The 17,216-nt window shown below is 47.5% G+C and overlaps 2 protein-coding genes across 4 annotated transcripts; one reads left to right on the forward strand and one right to left on the reverse strand.

Moving 5' to 3' along the window:
• Positions 1 to 58: 58 nt before the first annotated feature.
• sptlc1 (serine palmitoyltransferase, long chain base subunit 1) lies at positions 59 to 9,241 on the reverse strand. Its single transcript, XM_003965051.3, has 15 exons — positions 8,905 to 9,241; positions 8,007 to 8,114; positions 6,559 to 6,656; positions 6,081 to 6,174; positions 5,894 to 5,966; positions 3,977 to 4,109; positions 3,442 to 3,571; positions 3,139 to 3,228; positions 2,828 to 2,935; positions 2,491 to 2,586; positions 1,757 to 1,853; positions 1,595 to 1,649; positions 1,196 to 1,313; positions 566 to 639; positions 59 to 282 (listed from the first exon to the last, which is right to left on the reverse strand). The coding sequence occupies exons 1-15, from the start codon at positions 8,956 to 8,958 to the stop codon at positions 189 to 191; spliced, it is 1,422 nt and encodes a 473-aa protein (XP_003965100.2). The 5' UTR covers positions 8,959 to 9,241; the 3' UTR covers positions 59 to 188.
• A 1,893-nt stretch (positions 9,242 to 11,134) lies between these two features.
• On the forward strand, positions 11,135 to 16,927 carry mvb12ba (multivesicular body subunit 12Ba). 3 transcript variants are annotated; one of them, XM_011604425.2, is made up of 10 exons: positions 11,135 to 11,342; positions 11,936 to 12,058; positions 12,467 to 12,574; positions 12,723 to 12,819; positions 12,957 to 13,086; positions 13,719 to 13,862; positions 13,942 to 14,036; positions 14,436 to 14,491; positions 14,635 to 14,694; positions 15,739 to 16,927. In XM_011604425.2, exons 2-10 carry the CDS (start codon positions 11,948 to 11,950, stop codon positions 15,823 to 15,825), a joined length of 888 nt encoding a protein of 295 aa, XP_011602727.1. In that variant the 5' UTR covers positions 11,135 to 11,342; positions 11,936 to 11,947; the 3' UTR covers positions 15,826 to 16,927. The 3 variants fall into 3 exon arrangements, with proteins under 3 accessions (XP_011602727.1, XP_029692975.1, XP_011602726.1); XM_029837115.1 differs by having other exon boundaries at positions 11,196 to 11,231; XM_011604424.2 differs by lacking the exon at positions 11,135 to 11,342 and adding an exon at positions 11,374 to 11,737.
• The last annotated feature ends 289 nt before the right edge of the window (positions 16,928 to 17,216 follow it).

The raw sequence follows: 17,216 nt of genomic DNA on the forward strand, positions 1-17,216 counted from the left end.
AGAGTCAGGTTTTAAAGCATTAATGCATGAAGAGTCAGGTCCAGAAAGCACAAACACATTTTATAGTCTCAAACATACATTTTTATTAGAACTGAAGCACAGATACAAACTTCAAAGTCCAAACCAGGATAAAATAAAGATTTCAGTGTTAATGACCCCCCAGATATTCAGTTCACGAGGAGCCGGCGTCACTTCAGGAGAGCTGAAGCTGCTTCTCTGATGCATCTCACCGCCTGCTGGATGTCCTCCTCTGTGTGTTCTGCTGTCACCACCATTCTGATACTGAGGAGGAGGAGAACACACAGGTGAACAGCTCCCTCATCCCTCCATCAAATCCAGCACTCTTATTAACAGCATTGCTCCCAATGAAGGTAGCAAGAGTGAGCCAGCATTCAGCCATGCCCCAGTGGCTCCTCACACTGTTGCTGCATCCACCCATCATCCACCCATCATCCACCCATCATCCACCCATCCCTTCTGTGTTGTGTTCTTCTCTAGCGCCAGTTTAGACTCCTCCACCCGTCCGTGCTCTAGGACACAGGTGTTTCTGTGACTCGGGTCGTACCTGGCAGGCGGCAGGAGGCGCTCCTCTCTCTCCAGATAGCGAGCAAGGGTCAGGGCTACATGCTTCTCCAAACACTGACACAAAAGAGAGAAACCAGCATGAGACACCGAGACATGTGTGTATCTAACAATCAACATTCCTTCCTGGACAGATCATCTGTGGTCTCATTGGACCAGGATCTACTGTTCATCCCCATCATGGTGGCATGAGAGTAAACATGTCCACACTCAGATCTTCAGGCTGAGCACCGTTTGGTCTTCAGTCAGCATTAGGACGCTCTGCTCAGCGTAGTCTTGTCTTCATTGCTTGAGAAGGAGGATGGTGCTTCCTGAGCCCCGACAGAGGCGCACCACATACGTATGCTCATGAGTTGATAATGATGTCTCCACATGACGTGACTGACAACAGCAGAGGCCCCTGGGGCCCCTGGTCTGGCATTAAACACAAGTGATCCTGAAGAAGGATCCGGTTTGGCAGAGATGCTGCTTTAATGAGCCAGTGTTCAGCAGCCCGAGTCCTCAGAGCTGCAGGCAGGTGAATCCTGGCTGTCATCCTTCTAATGTGACACTTTCGATCTCCAACATCCCAGCACAGCACAAAAAGAGTCCTACCAATCTGACAAGGGCTTACATGATCCACAATGCTGCGCAGCAACTGCATATCGGAATCTCTGGAGCCAGAACCTCTCTCCAGCTGGAGGTGAAGAGCTGGAGAAAATGGTTCTCCAACTAACTTCAGACCTGGAATTCTAAAAGAGAGAAGAATTAACAATATCAACAATGTCTGGGAGACATGTCAACAGAAAAGGAACAAAAACATCAAATGGCTTTTGAGCGTTAGCTGATTTAATATAAATGTTTAACTGGCATGTGGCATTTATCCCTGCAGGATCTACAGGATAGAACGGGATAGGATAGGATAGGAAGGGACGGGACATGACAAGACAGGACGGGCTGGAATAGGACAGGAAGGGACGGGATAGGATGGGATGGGGCAGGAGGGGAGGGGACCGCCCTCTGTGAGACATACCCACACAAAGCCTTGTGGACATGGCTACACTTTTCCCTCAGTACAGTGAAAATGTCTGCAAAATAAAGACAAACCATTCGGATGTCATCAGAATTAAAGACACCTTCATACAAATATCCAGTGTCAAAGATTCTGCAGGACAAGATGAGGTGTGGAGCTCACCTGGATTCTCCTCCATGATGTTCAGAGCCTCTATGGCGGCTGCAGCCAGCATGGGAGGCAGCGAGGCAGAGAAACAGTAACCCTGACCTGACAGACGCTTCAACACATCAGAAACAGGAGTCAGTTACTTTCACCAAGATGAATGGTTAGCACAGACGTTAGGAGAGGACGACATCACATCCTGGTGGTCCTCTAGAGGATTGAGATATATAGATATGGCTGCTGTGGAGGACAAAACCAGAGGAGACGACTCAAACACCAAATGACGGTCCTAGGGTGGTCTGTACTTGTGTTGGAAAGCACAGGGGTCCACAGGTGACAAACTTTAGAGAAACTGTGGCTAAGTCAGTGTGCTGAGGTGAGTCTGTCCTAGTTTAACCAGGTGAGGTGAAGTCCAGGTAGCGCCTCACAGGGATGGCGTCCTGTGATACGCCTGATCCTTCTCTTTGTTCTGCTTTGTAGCCTTTGAAGCCGATATTATAAAAAAGGCTGAAATCAAACAACGGGTATTTCGTCATGATAATTCCAGGACAGGATGATTTCAAAAGAAAATAACAGCTTGTGCGACTGCTGCATCTGCATGTTAACTGCAAGCTCCAGCATGTGAACAAGGCGGCGCCATCTGCGCGGACGCCTGCACTCTCGACATAAGGTTGAATATGAGCTGACTGCAACAGAGCCCAGAGCTTCAGACAAACACCACATGCTAACCAGACAAACGGGTTCCGACCTACCTGGTGGTCAATGACAAACGAGCGCCCACAGCAGAAACCACCGATGGAGGCCATGGCATTCTCCATGTTAGCACTGATCAGGTCGATGTCGTCTATCTGCACCACAACAGTCATCAACAGTTCATCACCAACAACGGTGATAAGAAGAAATGTTACCCATGTCATCATCATTCATATTTAGCTTATATTCTATACGTATATGCAACATACACTCATTCATTTGTCAGGTGTATTTTTCTTGTGCAGAACTATAAAAAGGTGCCAACTTCATAGTTAATGGACCTTCTTATATCGTTATCAGAGCAACAGGTCTTGGCAGAAAAGGAAAGCAACTCACATTGACCCCAAAATGTTCTGTGACTCCTCTGCCATGTTCTCCTAACACACCAAAAGACATGCTCTCCTCCAGAAAGATGCGCAGCTTGTACTTGTACTTGAGATTCACCTGCAGGTTAAATACAGGTGTGGATCAGATTCTCATCAAGTCTTTCTCTCAGTCAAGTCTCCCTCCACCCTGTCCATGTCATCACTGGGTCATCACTGGGTCCATGTCAGGGGCATGACTGTCACGGGTCCATCAAAAAGTGCAACAGCCAGGTTCTACATCTCAATTTTTAACATGAAAGTTTGAGTTTGTTGCTAAATTACCAGTTCTGGAAGAGGACAGATATCTGCGGTGTTGATGTACAGACCCTCCACTACCACGAACTTGCGTGTCACTCGCGCCTTACGGGGATTCTGCAGGAGAAACAGAGATGATGAATGTTCAGTGACCTCCAGAGGACACCCTAAACCAGTCTGACTGTATAGGAACCTTCTAAGAGCCTGACCACCTGCCCCCTGTACAGACCACCACTGGAGGCTGGACTCATCCAAGTGGGACTGGGGACAAGGGGCGTGGCTACACGACACTGTTGGACATTTGAGGATGCTATATGAAAGAAAAGGAACCTTCTGGTCCTCCTGCTCCTGCTCCTTCAGGAGCCTCTCCAGATCATCAAAGTCATTGTGTTTGAAGTATTTGATGATGCTTCTGGATGCCTGAAGACCCTTCTGGATAGAGAAGCAGGCCGCCTCATCCCTGAACACAAGACCAAAGACAAATTAACCATTGGACTACAGCTTCCAAGACTGTGGCACAAAATCAGGCAGACGAATCAAAGAGAAACATTTCTGAGAACAATAAGAAGACAGACATATGAAGGAGGACAGCATCAGCACATGTACTTCCAATGAAACTGCTGCTTCAGCACAAAACTGGCTGATGTCCACACATTTCAGATTTCATAGTCAGTGACTGACTGACATGTTAGTAAGTGTCAAATCCACTAAAGGGTGTCCTCCAGCATCCCTGGATTCCAGCCCTGGGCCACCATTCTCCTCTAAGCCCCACTGCTGAACGAGGACAGGTGACAACACTACACAGAAGCTCGGAGAAGACAGATCTAAGAACTCGGCTCATTTCCAAGTAGAAACATCTACTCACACAAAAATGATGTCGCCCCTCTTAGAATAGGCAGGAATTGCACTCGCAATGGTTGCAAAGCCATATGAGTAGATGATTGCCTCTTCTGTTTTCATGAAGTTGGCCAGACGACTCTCCAGCTCCAGGTGAACGTCTGCAGGAGGAAACCAAGAAAGAACAAGTTGTGATGCCGACAGACAAAGCTACAGGTTAAAGGCCTCTTTATGCATCGGCGACATGAGCGCGTTTCCTACGCAGCTGTGTTTCGCTTCAGCTGGCTGTTGCTAGGCAACGCCAAGGGTGCAGCATCTCTAGCGGACTGTCGTCTGCTTCTTAGAGCCACTTCCAAAGTTTAGATTCAAAGAAGCGGAGAGGAGCAACACGGATTTCTAATATTTACAGCCACTTTGGATTGATTAGAAAGTCTTCTGTTTCTCTAACAGCTCAAGCAACAGACAGCTTTGTTTATGTTAAATTGATAAATTTAGATCACCTTGGCCAATCCGATAAAATGACAATACAAAGTACATTTGGAAAACAGACAACAAATAATATCGTTTGCTGAACTGATCAGGGCTCCCCTGGTCTCTCTGGGGTCCTCGGGCCATCTCAGATGCCAACAAAGTCCAGGAATCAGCTGAGCAGAAAGAGACCCCTCCAAGAGTCAATTCAGCTTTAACCTTGAAGCTTCAGTTCAAAACCAGAGAGCTCTCATAACGTCCAGCATCAGAGCAGTGGCGAGCTATCAAGAGCTGGAAGAAAACTAGAAAAAGCTTATGAAGCCAGCAGCAGATGGTGACAGCAACATCCTGCTCAGGAAGTCTGCTGTGTGGTGCTGGTGCTCCTGGAGACAGCAAACAACACAATCCTCACACTGGTGATCCCCTTGGACAAGCCCTGACCACCAGAGAAGAGAGACATTGCTCCAACACCTGCTCCAAGAACACAAACTGCATAGTGCAAGGTGGATGTGGGGTATGAGAAACTGGAGCAGGAGCTGTTGAGAGGTCTCCGAGATGTTTACTGGAACCAGTCACATGCTCAGCTTGAGGACATGTTAGAGGGACCTCTGGGTTTCTCCTCAGCTCTGTCTTTCTGACCTGCTCTGTGATGTGTGAGGATTGTGTCTCCTGAGGCAATAGAGGGAGGATATTGACACTAACCCCTGAGGTGGTTGTTAGAGGAGGTAAAGCCTGGTCTGGACTAAATAGGAGGTCCAAGAGGGGTGGGGCTTCCAGTTTACTGGGTGCTGATTGGTTAAAGCTAGAGCAGAAAGTGACCCAGCACTAGAGGAGCCTTAGCCTAGCAGACAGCGCTTCTCTGGTTCATAGCACCCATCACCATGGAGACCAACACACAAAACAGAACTTCAGCAACTGCCTGTCCGGTTCTGTATTTTATAGATATCATTGAGGAAGGGTTCCTGTAAAGTTCCTGCCCCAGTATTAACCAGGAACTCCAGCAGTGGAAACGCGCCTATGGGCAGGCTATAGAAGATCCACTGTAGGGTGCTCAAGTCACAGGAGCTGCCAGTGTCACAGCCACCACCTCTAGGGTCATTCAGTCCTCCTGCAGAAATGGAGACCTCACAGTTGTGTTCTTCAAATAAGCTGCTGCCACTTTCTTCACCTCAGGCCAATCAATCAGTTGTCGAGCTAAAATGTGCCAACGTTGTTCACTTATAAGGCCTTTCAGGTGTGTAGCCCGACTCCATGGACCCCTTCTCCTGTGGAGACCCTGCTAACAATAATAGTTCCCTCTGTGGCCAACATCTGATGTTTCTGACCGAGCTGAGCCACATGAAATCCAATTTCAACCACATTGATTGTGGTTTTGGGGTTAACTGCAGCTGGAGTCAGATTCCCCTCCAGGTTTGATTAGATCTGTGCCCTTATTTTACTCCTCATTCCTGATTTGCTTCTTGATCATGTCACTTACCAAATGTTCCATAAAAGCCTCTTGGTCCACATGTGCCCACACCATATTTCTTTAGTGATGCCAGAGCTTTTTGCTGCACACAAGTGAAAAAATACCTCCATTAATGCACTGATTCCGCTCATTCTGACACAATAATCATTCAAAACAATTTTAACATATATTGACTGTAAATGAAATACACACACACCTTAATCTGCTCATGATCCAGGAGTCCCAGGAAGTTGAAAGATGCAAAGTTGATGCACTCTCTTCCATTGACTATAATTCTGTGGCTGGGAGGTCTGTAACAGGAAATAAAAGCTCTACCTCTCCATGTGTGGCCTTATCACAAATATAGCTCCAATGGAATCTATCAATAGTATTTAAAAGCTTATTTCTCAATCAAGCCAAGATGATTCCGTAAAAACAGCATTTGTAAAGGAGGCATTCAGTCAAACAAGTGAATGTTCCTGTTCATGTGTGTCACCCCGACACAAATCATCCTCTATCTTCACACCACATTCAGCCTGAAGTTAGAGGATGATGTTCAAAGGTCCTCACTAGGTGGAAGGTCTCCCCTGACTTTAAATGGACCTTTGAATGATTGAGTTAAGTTCATGTTACAGGTCAACTGACCACAGCCAGCTGTGTTGAGAGTGCAGCAGCACCACAGGGGTGGCTCTTACCCAGTGACAACATCATATTTGACAGAGGGCTGCTGTTTGGATAGAAGAGGAGCAATCAGAGGTTCTGGCTGCCACTCCTCGATCAGCTCTTCTTTCTCCTGAAACACAGAAAAGCTGGTGATTAACTGCAGGCTAGTCCTTTCATTTTCTACTCAACTGGGGGGGTTGACCAGCTGGTACCAGGTGCAGGTCTCAACCAGTCACATCAACAGCAGCTCTTAGCCAACCTTCTGCTGTGCTTTGACATTTCACTGTAGCCTTTGTGTAATGTTTCCAGCCTGGCCTTTCCCAAAGCTGACATCAGTCCCGTTGCCCAGTTTCTGACCTTCTACAGTAATGGACGTTCTCCTGAGCTGCTTTCAGATGGTGCTGAATGACACGAGCCACAAGGTACCGCCTCGTCCTACAAGTAGTGACAGGGGCACAAGCAGAACACGACCCAGGAATGATGATGGGAGAGCATCAGAATTACAATTCAGACTCTTTGCCTCTACACTGAAAGTGTAACTGGGGCCGTTCTACTCCTCTGGACATCTCTGAGATGTTTCAATCAATCAATCAATCACTCTTTAGTTATATAGTGTCTTTTACAATCAAAACTGTCTCTAGACCCTTCACAGAATCCCAGGGCCTGACCCCCAACAAGCAACAGTGGCAAGAAAAACTCCCCTTTAACAGGAAGAAACCTTGAGCAGGACCAGGCTCATATAGGGGGACCCTCTGCTAGTGGGAGGAGGAGGAGGAGGAGGAGGAGGAGAGGAAAGGAGAGGATAGGAGTTTCTAAGCTTTGACTGAAGCTACCATCTGTGGTAAATTTAATTGCTTGGACGTGATAGGTGCCGACATGGCGGTGCAGTGGTCAGCACCACCCCCCCATGGGTTCTCCCCAGTTCTATGGGTCAGTGTGGAATCCCTCCAGATAATCGAGCTTCCTTTCACAGTTCAGAGACATGCATTTAATGAACTGGTGACCATAAATTCAATGCCGCACAGTGGACACAGTGGAAGTTTGGAACAACCAGGACTCTTCCAGAGCTGCCTGTCTGACCAACTGAGAAAATCTGGAGAAAAGGGTCTCAGTAAGACCTGACCAAGAATCCAAGGTCACCCAGGCCACTCCACCAATCTGAGCCCAGATAGAAGCTTCTCCTCAGGAGACAACTTAGGAAAACATCTGAAGAAAGCTTCTATGGCCTGATAGAACAGTGAAGATGCTCCAGCAGAGTCAGCACTGATGGTGCACATCGGATGGTGCACCCTGATCATTTAGCACAACAATGGATCAATGTGATGAAAGTTTGGAACCGTTCTGACTGCGCTTCTTGATAAATAGAATCTAAACAAGTTATCCCAACAAAGTGTGAGGCTGAACACGGCTGAAGACATTTCCTCTAATAAAAAACTGTGGCCTGAGCTTGCAATGTTATGTTGAGGACGGCCGCCTTTACCTTCTCTGTAAGTTTAGAGGTCTCGTGGAGTTTGTACGTCTTCGAGAAGAGAAGCCTAAAAATCCAGAGGATGAGGATGCCCTCCAGAATCAGGTGATAGGCAGGAGCCTGAGGAAGACATTCAGATGTGGATCATTCACATTCACGACACATTTGTAAGGGAGGGCTGAACAGTGACAGCTGCTTGTTGTTCTACTCCGCTCAGCTCAGAATTAAAGCAAAAAGTCCATCAAACAATAGCACACAGAAGCAGCTGCAGTGGTCCTCATACACAGAATAACCAGCCCATTTTCCTGCCTGATATACATTAAGCTAGTTAACTAGGGTCAGCCACATGATTGTACCCTGTCAAATACCCCCTGATGCTGAGTGGAGCTGAGTGGTTTGGTCGGTATGGACCAGCACACCTGTGGTCACTGTAGGCCTGGACAGACAGACAGACAGACAGACAGATAGGGTCGAACACCTGGACACAGGTGCAGGAGCAGCTCCATCCCTCCCGAGTGTCTGAATGCGGAAGTCCAAAGCCGGACTGTTTCAGCAGTCTGGTCCCAACACCCGGCTACAACTACAGGCGGTAACTCAAGTGGACCATTAAGCACCGGGAACCTAAAGTGACCATACTCGAGGACAACGGCTCCGCTACAAAAGGCATATATTATATTACAGACGCAGACGTTAATAGAAATATACGGAACATGATATACCAAATATAACAGAAAATGAAAACGTCTCGTCTTTGTGCCTTTATATCAACTGGAAACACGTGAAAACATGTTAAAAGTTGGGGGGGAGCCCTTCTGGTCGGATAACTCGTGACCCACGTTAAAACAGACCCACAGAGGCAGCAGCACCGGGCCAGACCCCCATCGGCCGACTGCACTGGGCAGCTACTCACCTCATAAAACGCTTGAACCATTTCCACCAACACCCACTGCTGCCCGGACGACATGATTATTCTACCCAGGACGGGCTCCAGCACCGGACGAGGAAATGTATGCGCAGCTTGGTGACGTCACGCGTCAGTTTGCGGAAGAGCGCGGGGAGATAAAAAACCCGGAAGTGTTGCTGAGCCCCGGCTCTTAGACGTGATTCAATAATTAACAAGCTGCGACACAAAGTGGATGCAGAATTCCACTCTTTTCCTGCCAAAACACGCTGGGTTGTCCCAAACTTAACTTTCTCGGCCGGAACTATCGCAATGGGACAGGCCTCACTGTCCCGACGGCGTCAGCAGCTGGCCCCGCCCATCCCAGGAGCCGAACTGGGGAAGAAGCTCTGCTGGCTGGCTGGCTGGCTGGCTGTCTGTCTGTCTGTCTGTCTGTCTGTCTGTCTGTCTGTCTGTCTGTCTGTCTGTCTGTCTGTCTGTCTGTCTGTCCAGTCTCCTATGGTGAAGAAGAGAACATAATTAACCCAAAGACCAGCAATTGGCTTTGATTTTAGGTACATCAAACGTCAAGGTCTCTCCAGAATCCAGAACATCACTAACATTTAATCATTGGTTCCTTGGCTCATTAAAATCTGTTCCAAAAGATGTTTTGAGGACTTTCAATCAGGATGTAGAGCTCATCATAGTAGAGAAACACGATGTCAAAGTCATATATGACCTTACAGCATCCGATAAAGGCCTGATGTCTGTTCTTGTCCTGCTGGACCTCAGTGCTGCTCCGGACACAGGTGACCATCGCTGATGTCTATTCAATCAATCAATCAATCAATCAATCAATCAATCAATCAATCAATCAATCAATCAATCAATCACTCTTTAGTTATATAGCATCTGTTACAATCAAAATTGTTTCCAGGCACTTTCCAGAATCCCAGGGTCTGGACCCCCAACAAGCAACAGTGGCAGGAAAAACTCCCCTTTAACAGGAAGAAACCTTGAGCAGGACCAGGCTCATGTAGGGGGACCCTCCTGCTGATGGGGGGGCTGGGTAGAGAGAGAGGAGAGGGGGGAGGACAGGTAGAGGAGAAAATAGGTAGAGCATAGAAGTACATACAGAAATACATTATATTAAGTAAAGTGAGCTGCCGGTAGAGTCGAGTTGAGTGGGTCAGCGGGGTCGGAGGTCAATAGGTCAGCATGTACAGTAGCTCTGAAGACGGTGATACCTGTAGATGAATACAGCAACTGTAATCCCCCTACATGAGCCTGGTCCTGCTCAAGGTTTCTTCCTGTTAAAGGGGAGTTTTTCTTGCCACTGTTGCTTGTTGGGGGTCAGGCCCCGAGATTCTGTAAAGGGGCTAGAAACAATTTGTTTTGTAACAGATAATATATAGATAAAGATTGATTGATTGCTTGCTTGCTTGCTTGCTTGCTTGCTTGATTGATTGATTGATTGATTGATTGATTGATTGATTGATTGATTGATTGATTGATTTTGGGCTCTAAGTGAAATTTATTTGATTAAAAGTGTTGATTCAATGAAAATGAAGATGTGAAGCCCGGTGATGGTTAGTCAAAGGTTATCCATTAACAGCTCCAGTAGCTCAAAGTCCTTAATGAGGGATTTACAGCCCTCTACAACAAGGAAGGTCCATCTGAAGATCACCCCTGGGGGACAATTAATCATTCAGGGCCCCGGACAGATGTCCTCACGAATATTGACCCTGAAGTAGGGGGACCTGACCTCTATGCTTTTTGATGGTGGAGGAAGCCAGAGACACACATACCAACTCAGAGGCCCGTGTGACCTCCAGCACACAACCTTTGTGCTGTGAGGCAGCACTAGCCATGGCGCCACCGTGATATGATGGCAGCAGTAGTATTGTGTGTAGCTATGAGCTGGCGCTTAAATTAATCTGGAAAGATGGAAATTGTGTTTTATTAAGAAACCAGTGAGAGGCTCTGACTGCACTGGCAGCCAGTCCTGACTGGTGCACCAAGTCAGCTGCCCACACTGGGTTTGATGGGTGGGTTGGGGGTGGTGGTGGATGGGATGGGGGTCTTGCTGGGCAGGGGTAGATGGGAGGAGGGGTGGTGCAGATACTTATTTTCAGAGGTAAACGTCCAATTTTTTTCAAAAACTTTATCATTTAAGGCCAAAATCCTCCAGATGCATCCTTTGATGTAACCTGCAGCCTTCACTGACCGCCTATCAGAACCCGTGACGTCACAGCAGGCGCAGGACCCGATCGCCCCCCACACCCCCACCTACCCACCCCCAACTCGCCCAACAAACCCGCTGTGGGCAGGCAGCAGTAACGGACATAACGCTGCAGGTATATTAAACCTTTAGCCCACCGACGTTGGTTCCGTTGAGGCGCGAGTTTTCCCACCGATTCCCAAAGAGGTGAAAAGGGTCGCGACGGAAACCCCGCTCGCCCTGCTGGGTAAGCATGCTAGCTAGCCTGCGCTAGCTCCACTAGCTGCGGACTCGGGGAGGTTTAGCACCTATGTGGGGTAGAAATGTGTAAAAGCAGGCATCGCTGGATGCTCCTGTGTCTTAAATGTCTTTACAAGTGTTGCAGTCTCCAAACGGTCCGAGCAGAAGAGGGCTTTGCTAACCGGGATGCTAACGCGCGGTCGTGTAATCGGAGCCTTGTTTTGATGTTTCTGCCTCCGTATCTGATGGTGTCTTTAATGTCACTGTTGCATTTGCACCGTCACACATGTCGGACGGCTGCAGGACATCGTCCCAGGTGTACTCGTGTTATTTTAACACGGTCACAGGTGGACTCAGGTGTGGATGCTACTTGGTTAGCTGGGTTATGTTTTCATGCTACAGGTTAGTGTTTAAAGCTGATTCGCTTTACTTCACCTTCAACCTTTCAAACTATAGTTTGACTCCTGATGTATTACACTATTGGTGATGGCAGGTAGATATTTATAATTTGCCCATAATTTGTAAATGGTTACATTTCAAATGGTTAAAGTTACGGTTGTTTTGATCGGTGTCTCTCTGCTACCGCTCCTGTTTCTCCAGAACTCTGCAAACATGCCCGAGGTCCGGGAGCTGTCCGAAGCTCTGTCAGAGATGTCCATGGACCCAATCACAGGAGTCGGAGTGGTGGCCTCTCGGAACAGAGCCCCCACTGGATACGATGTGGTAAGAAGCTAAAGACCACTCAGGACACACAGATAACCCATCTGACCCCATTGGAAAGTACTGGATCATCCACGGACAAAGCAGCCTTTGGACATGCCTGTCCTTGTGGACGGAAGCGTCATCTCCAGATGATGTTATCATATGCACATAACGAGACAGGCAAGGCAGAATCTGTTGTGTCCTGCTGAGGAGACACGTCCTCAGTCTTCATCAGAGCTAAAGGTTGTGGTTTTATTAACGTCCCTCGTGCTGGACCTGATCTGTGACCTGTTCACAAGCCTTGTCCGCATGACAGAATGGAGCAGGTACCTAGTCCGCTGGACAGTTTGTCCCTTCATACAGAAGCCGGTGTGTCCTATTCAGTGACACCAGTTGTCTGGGTGATGAGCCCCTCTTACTGTTTTCCAGGTTTCTACTACGACAGATGGCCTTGATGCCGACCTCTGGAAAGATGGGCTTTTTAAATCCAAGGTGACCCGTTACCTGTGCTTCACCAGGGTGTTCTCTAAAGAAAATGTAAGTCAGGTGTCCTCTGAAGAGCAGGTGTATGTGAAGACCTCCAGATGTTGTCAGTCTCATTGTGGGTTGATACCAAAGCTTTACACTGTCAGTGTTTCCATGGATCTGGAGCCACCAACTTGTTTGTTTGCTTGCCTCCCTGCAGAGCCACTTGGGCAACGTTCTAGTGGACATGAAGCTGATTGATATAAAGGATACTCTACCTGTGGGCTTCATCCCCATCCAGGAGACAGTCGACACACGTACGTAATTCCATAAAGTCCTCAGCAGCCCCACACGTGCTAATACTCTCAAAATAAAGATTCAGCTGGGGTTTTTCCTGTCCGTCACAAATGAAGAGCCACGTTGCAGTAGACTGACTCTCGGTTCTCCCCTTTAGAGGAGCAGGCCTTCAGGAAGAGGAGACTTTGCATCAAGTTTATTCCTCGTGACTCCACCGAGGCAGCCATTTGTGACATTCGTATCCTGGGACGCTCCAAACAGGCCCCGCCCCAGTACACATTTATAGGGTGAGCCGCTCACGTGTAGCTGTGTGGGAATGTCTCTGCTGCTCCTGGATCTGTGCACACTTTCCAAGGACTCGCACGTTGATACAGGTGGTGTGTGGTTTCACATGCAGTACTGGAGTCTAACAGCAGGGGGCAACAGCGTTATGACGGTTGTCCAACGAAACAAAAACTCATATTTCATGACATTGATTTTTTTAGGTGTTATGAATACATTTGACCTTAATATAATAGATGGATCTGCTCACCTTCAGAGCAATGCAGCACATTTGATGTGAATTAAGCTGCTAGTCGTTAGCATCTGGTTTTAGTCCTTTCCAAGTGAAGGAGGCTCAGCTGGAGGGGTCTGTGTGGTGCGGTCCACCACTGGTACTGGACCTGAGAGAAGGGATAGTGGCATCACCGGCAGAACCTCCTTTGGAGTTAGACAAAAAGCTGGGTACTCCTGGGTCGTCCAGGTCATGACTCAATGTTTAAGAAATGATGATGAAGAACAAGCTGACAGCATCTGTCAGTCAGCTGCTGCTACAGCCAAGAATTGCGGTATTACTTTCATTATAAGATAGTAATAATGTGCTGTCAGACGGTGACAGACCCAAGTCTGATAGTCACGATGCTTCTGCGCTGTTTGACAGAGAGCTGAACAACATGGGGATCTGGTATCGTATGGGCACGGTACCTCGGGCCCAGGACTCTGTGCAGACTCCAACCACCCTCAACCCGCAGAACGTGATCTCCAGCCCACAGCCGGCTCCAGCTCCAGCTCCAGCTCTGCCCAAGTAGGTCCTCGCGCTGCGCGTTAGCCTGAATTTACAGGACCGTGTCTGAGTTCCACCAAGCAGATGCTTGTTTTTATAGGCACATTTCTATGACTCTGCCGGCCAGCTTCAGAGGCAAGAACACCACCAGACCAGACTACGAGCACCAGAACTCCAACCTTTATGCTATCTCAGGTTAGAACCTCTCGTCTGAAGTGCTTTTGGCTTTTGTTGTGCTGGAGTGAAGAGTTGAGGTCAGGCTGATTGATGGCACCATGTTTTCAGGTGGTGGTGGTTGTGGGGCGGCGGGGGTGGTGGTTGTGGGGGGTGTCTCTAAATTTAAAACTGAGTCACCTGGTATCCCTGAAGTGAGTGTAGTAGATGGAACAGTTACAGGAAACGAGAACAAGTCAGCTACATTCAGCACCACGAGGGACTTGAAGGTGATGAGGATTACTGGAAGAGAACCTTCTGAGAGGACATGAGGGTCCTGGGGGGGTCAGGATGTGTCACTGATACTTGCCCTCAGGTTCCATCCTGTAAAAACACCATCACCTTTCTACATGTCCAGTAAGCTGTGACTGTCTCTTGCAGCCATGGATGGAGTTCCCTTTGTGATCTCGGAGAAGTTTGCCTGTGCCTCATCTGAAGTAAGTGATGGTTGGTCTGAGCAGTATGGATGAGGGTCCTGAGTCATCCTCATGGTGCTGGGTTCCTCCCAGTACTCTCCAACAGTTATCATCACCTAACTCTGTGTGTCTGTGTGTCTGTGTGTGTGTGTGTGTGTGTGAAGCTGCAGCAGGTGGATCTGATGGGAATCACCATCAAGTCACTGGCTGAAATTGAGAAAGAGGTGAGTCTCTTTGTTCACCACACGGGCCATTTGACTCCTTTCACCTGTTCAGTGGGATTATGTGTGTGTATATTCATATCCTGAACCCTGCCTTGGCTATAATGTAATAATAATGTAATACTGCCCAGAGATCTGAAAAAAATCAGTATTCTGTTTTAGCTAGTAATTTATACAGTGGGACCTCTACTTACAAACGTCTCTACATGCGGAATTTTCAGGTTACGAAACGTCTCAACGGGAAAATATTTCCTCTTGTTACGAAAGAAATTTCAGGATACGAAAGGAAAAAATATGCTACCGCTGCTACTCGCAGCTCGCGGAGTTTAGCGAACGTAAACATGCTTGTAGCTGCTCTGCCATTGGCTATCGCCTAGCATCTTCCTGTCATCCCATTGGCTAGGAGGGATGTCAATCTGTACAAGTTTGTGTGTATCCCAGCGTCGCCTTCGTTTAACTTTTATTTATTGTGGGTGTTAATATGTTTGTCCATTAGATGGCGGTGTTACCACAAGTGTTAACGTTCGTTGCTAGTAATGACGGCTAATGTAAGATTAGCCTGTAATAAAGTTCATTTTGTTCCTGGAGAAGCCTTGTACTGAATTCCTACATTTATTGTGCGGTAATCTAATTGTAACATGTATTTGTTACATGTTTTGATGCATTTTTATGATTTATAAAAAAATTATGTCCAAATTTTTGGGGGCTTAGAACGGATTAGGGCATTTACATGGAAAACGCATCTCTACTTATGTAATTTTCAGGTTACAAACAACTTCCAGAACCAATTAATTTCGTAAGTAGAGGTTCCACTGTACTGTTATTTTCGTAATAACTGTTACCAGTTAGCCTTATAACACCCAATAATAATAATAATACATTAAAGCAGAATTATACAGGGAATTTACCGGTATGTCAAAGTAAATCTGACCCCTTCAGTCCAAAACTTGATCCCTGGTCCAGAACCTGATCCCAGTCCAGCTGTTATTGTGATGCAGGGTGACCCAGGCTTCTAAGAGCCCTCCTTTATTTGACTTCCTGTGTCAGTATGATTACAGTTTCCGCACAGAGCATAGTGCAGCAGCTCGCCTCCCTCCCAGCCCCACACGAACCTCCCTGAGCTCTGAGGCCTGAAGACCACCAAGGGAGAACACGTCTCCCTATGGAGGCCATCAAGAGAAGATGTGGAGAACAACTGCAATGATCCTCCGAGTGGCTGCAATGAGAAGAAGAACAAAAACTGATACTGTGAGCATCATTTCTTAACTTGTCTGATAGTTCCGACTGCTGTTCTTCCTGTGATCCACCTGTGGAGGACACACCTGACGGTCTGTCCTGATACAGGATATCGTCGACATATTGGAAACCCAGAAGTTCAAAGCAGCGGGATGTGATTGGGCCTTGGTTTTATGTGTGTTTGTATTTTTTGATGTGAAGAGATTCTTAATGAATGCAGCGTCCAGGTGTGCAGGGACCCCCAGGATGTCCCGGCACATGGTGGCGTTTGGCCTCGTCTGTGTGTTTTTCTTGTGCCGATCACTGTTTGCCACCTGTCTTCTTTGAGCCATCACTAATTCCAACCACTATTAGTATTTGTCAGGTTTGGGTCAGTGCTAAACCTGTGGTACAGAAACAGACACCTTTTCTGTCTGCATTTGACTTTTGACCTTCCAGCTGTTGCAGTAGGTTTACTGATGTACACAGTTGTCCGATTCAGGTCCAGTTCTGCCTCTAAACCCCACAGCCTGACGCCTGAGCGGAGTGTTATTTATCTGTGGCAAGAGAAAATTTCTGGAAGAAACCTGGAGCAGGACCAGGTTCACATAAACCATTGGGGGGGTGACAGACAGCAGGATGTTCTCCACAGGTTCTCCAGACTGTCTCACATCTGTGACACGTGCTGAGAGGGAACCTGGAGACCAGGACACCAGTCTCACCATTCTTGTGGATGCCACTGGTACCAGGCTGTGAGCTCAGGTCTTACTGGTTTTACCTCTCCTCACCTGGGGACTCTGGGAGGACAGCAGCAAATGGACAGTCTTGTTCTGGACTTGTCCCCTTGGTTTGGGAGGCTGGAGTTTTATGTACACTGTCCCCGTGTAAATAAAGACATACAGCATTTCCTTTTCACGTTTTGCATTATAGTTTTGTAACGTTGGTCAGCTCTGTAACCATTTCATCCATGTCTGTTACACTATTGTTATGGATTTTTAATAAAGGAGATACAAAGAACACACTGTTGTTTGACTCTTGAGGTTTCTTTACGCAGTGCTGGGGTCAATCAAACCAATATTCAATAAGAATGTAAGTAGTCCACCTGAACCAGGTGAGGAGGCAAGTGATTGAGCCAGGAGGCCAGAGTCCAAGGGCTGAGTACAGTGGGGCCTGAATAGTGCTCTGAGCAGATAGCTGCAATGAGCTTCACACTAGCAGGGGTCCACCAAACCCTCCTGCTACACACTTTGACCTTACCGGAGACACGTTGAGGGTCCTGACCACTGACCTCATAACACTTTTGCAGTGAC

Source organism: Takifugu rubripes, chromosome 6 (genome assembly GCF_901000725.2).
Source record: "Takifugu rubripes chromosome 6, fTakRub1.2, whole genome shotgun sequence".
NCBI classification, from domain to species: Eukaryota; Metazoa; Chordata; class Actinopteri; order Tetraodontiformes; family Tetraodontidae; genus Takifugu; species Takifugu rubripes.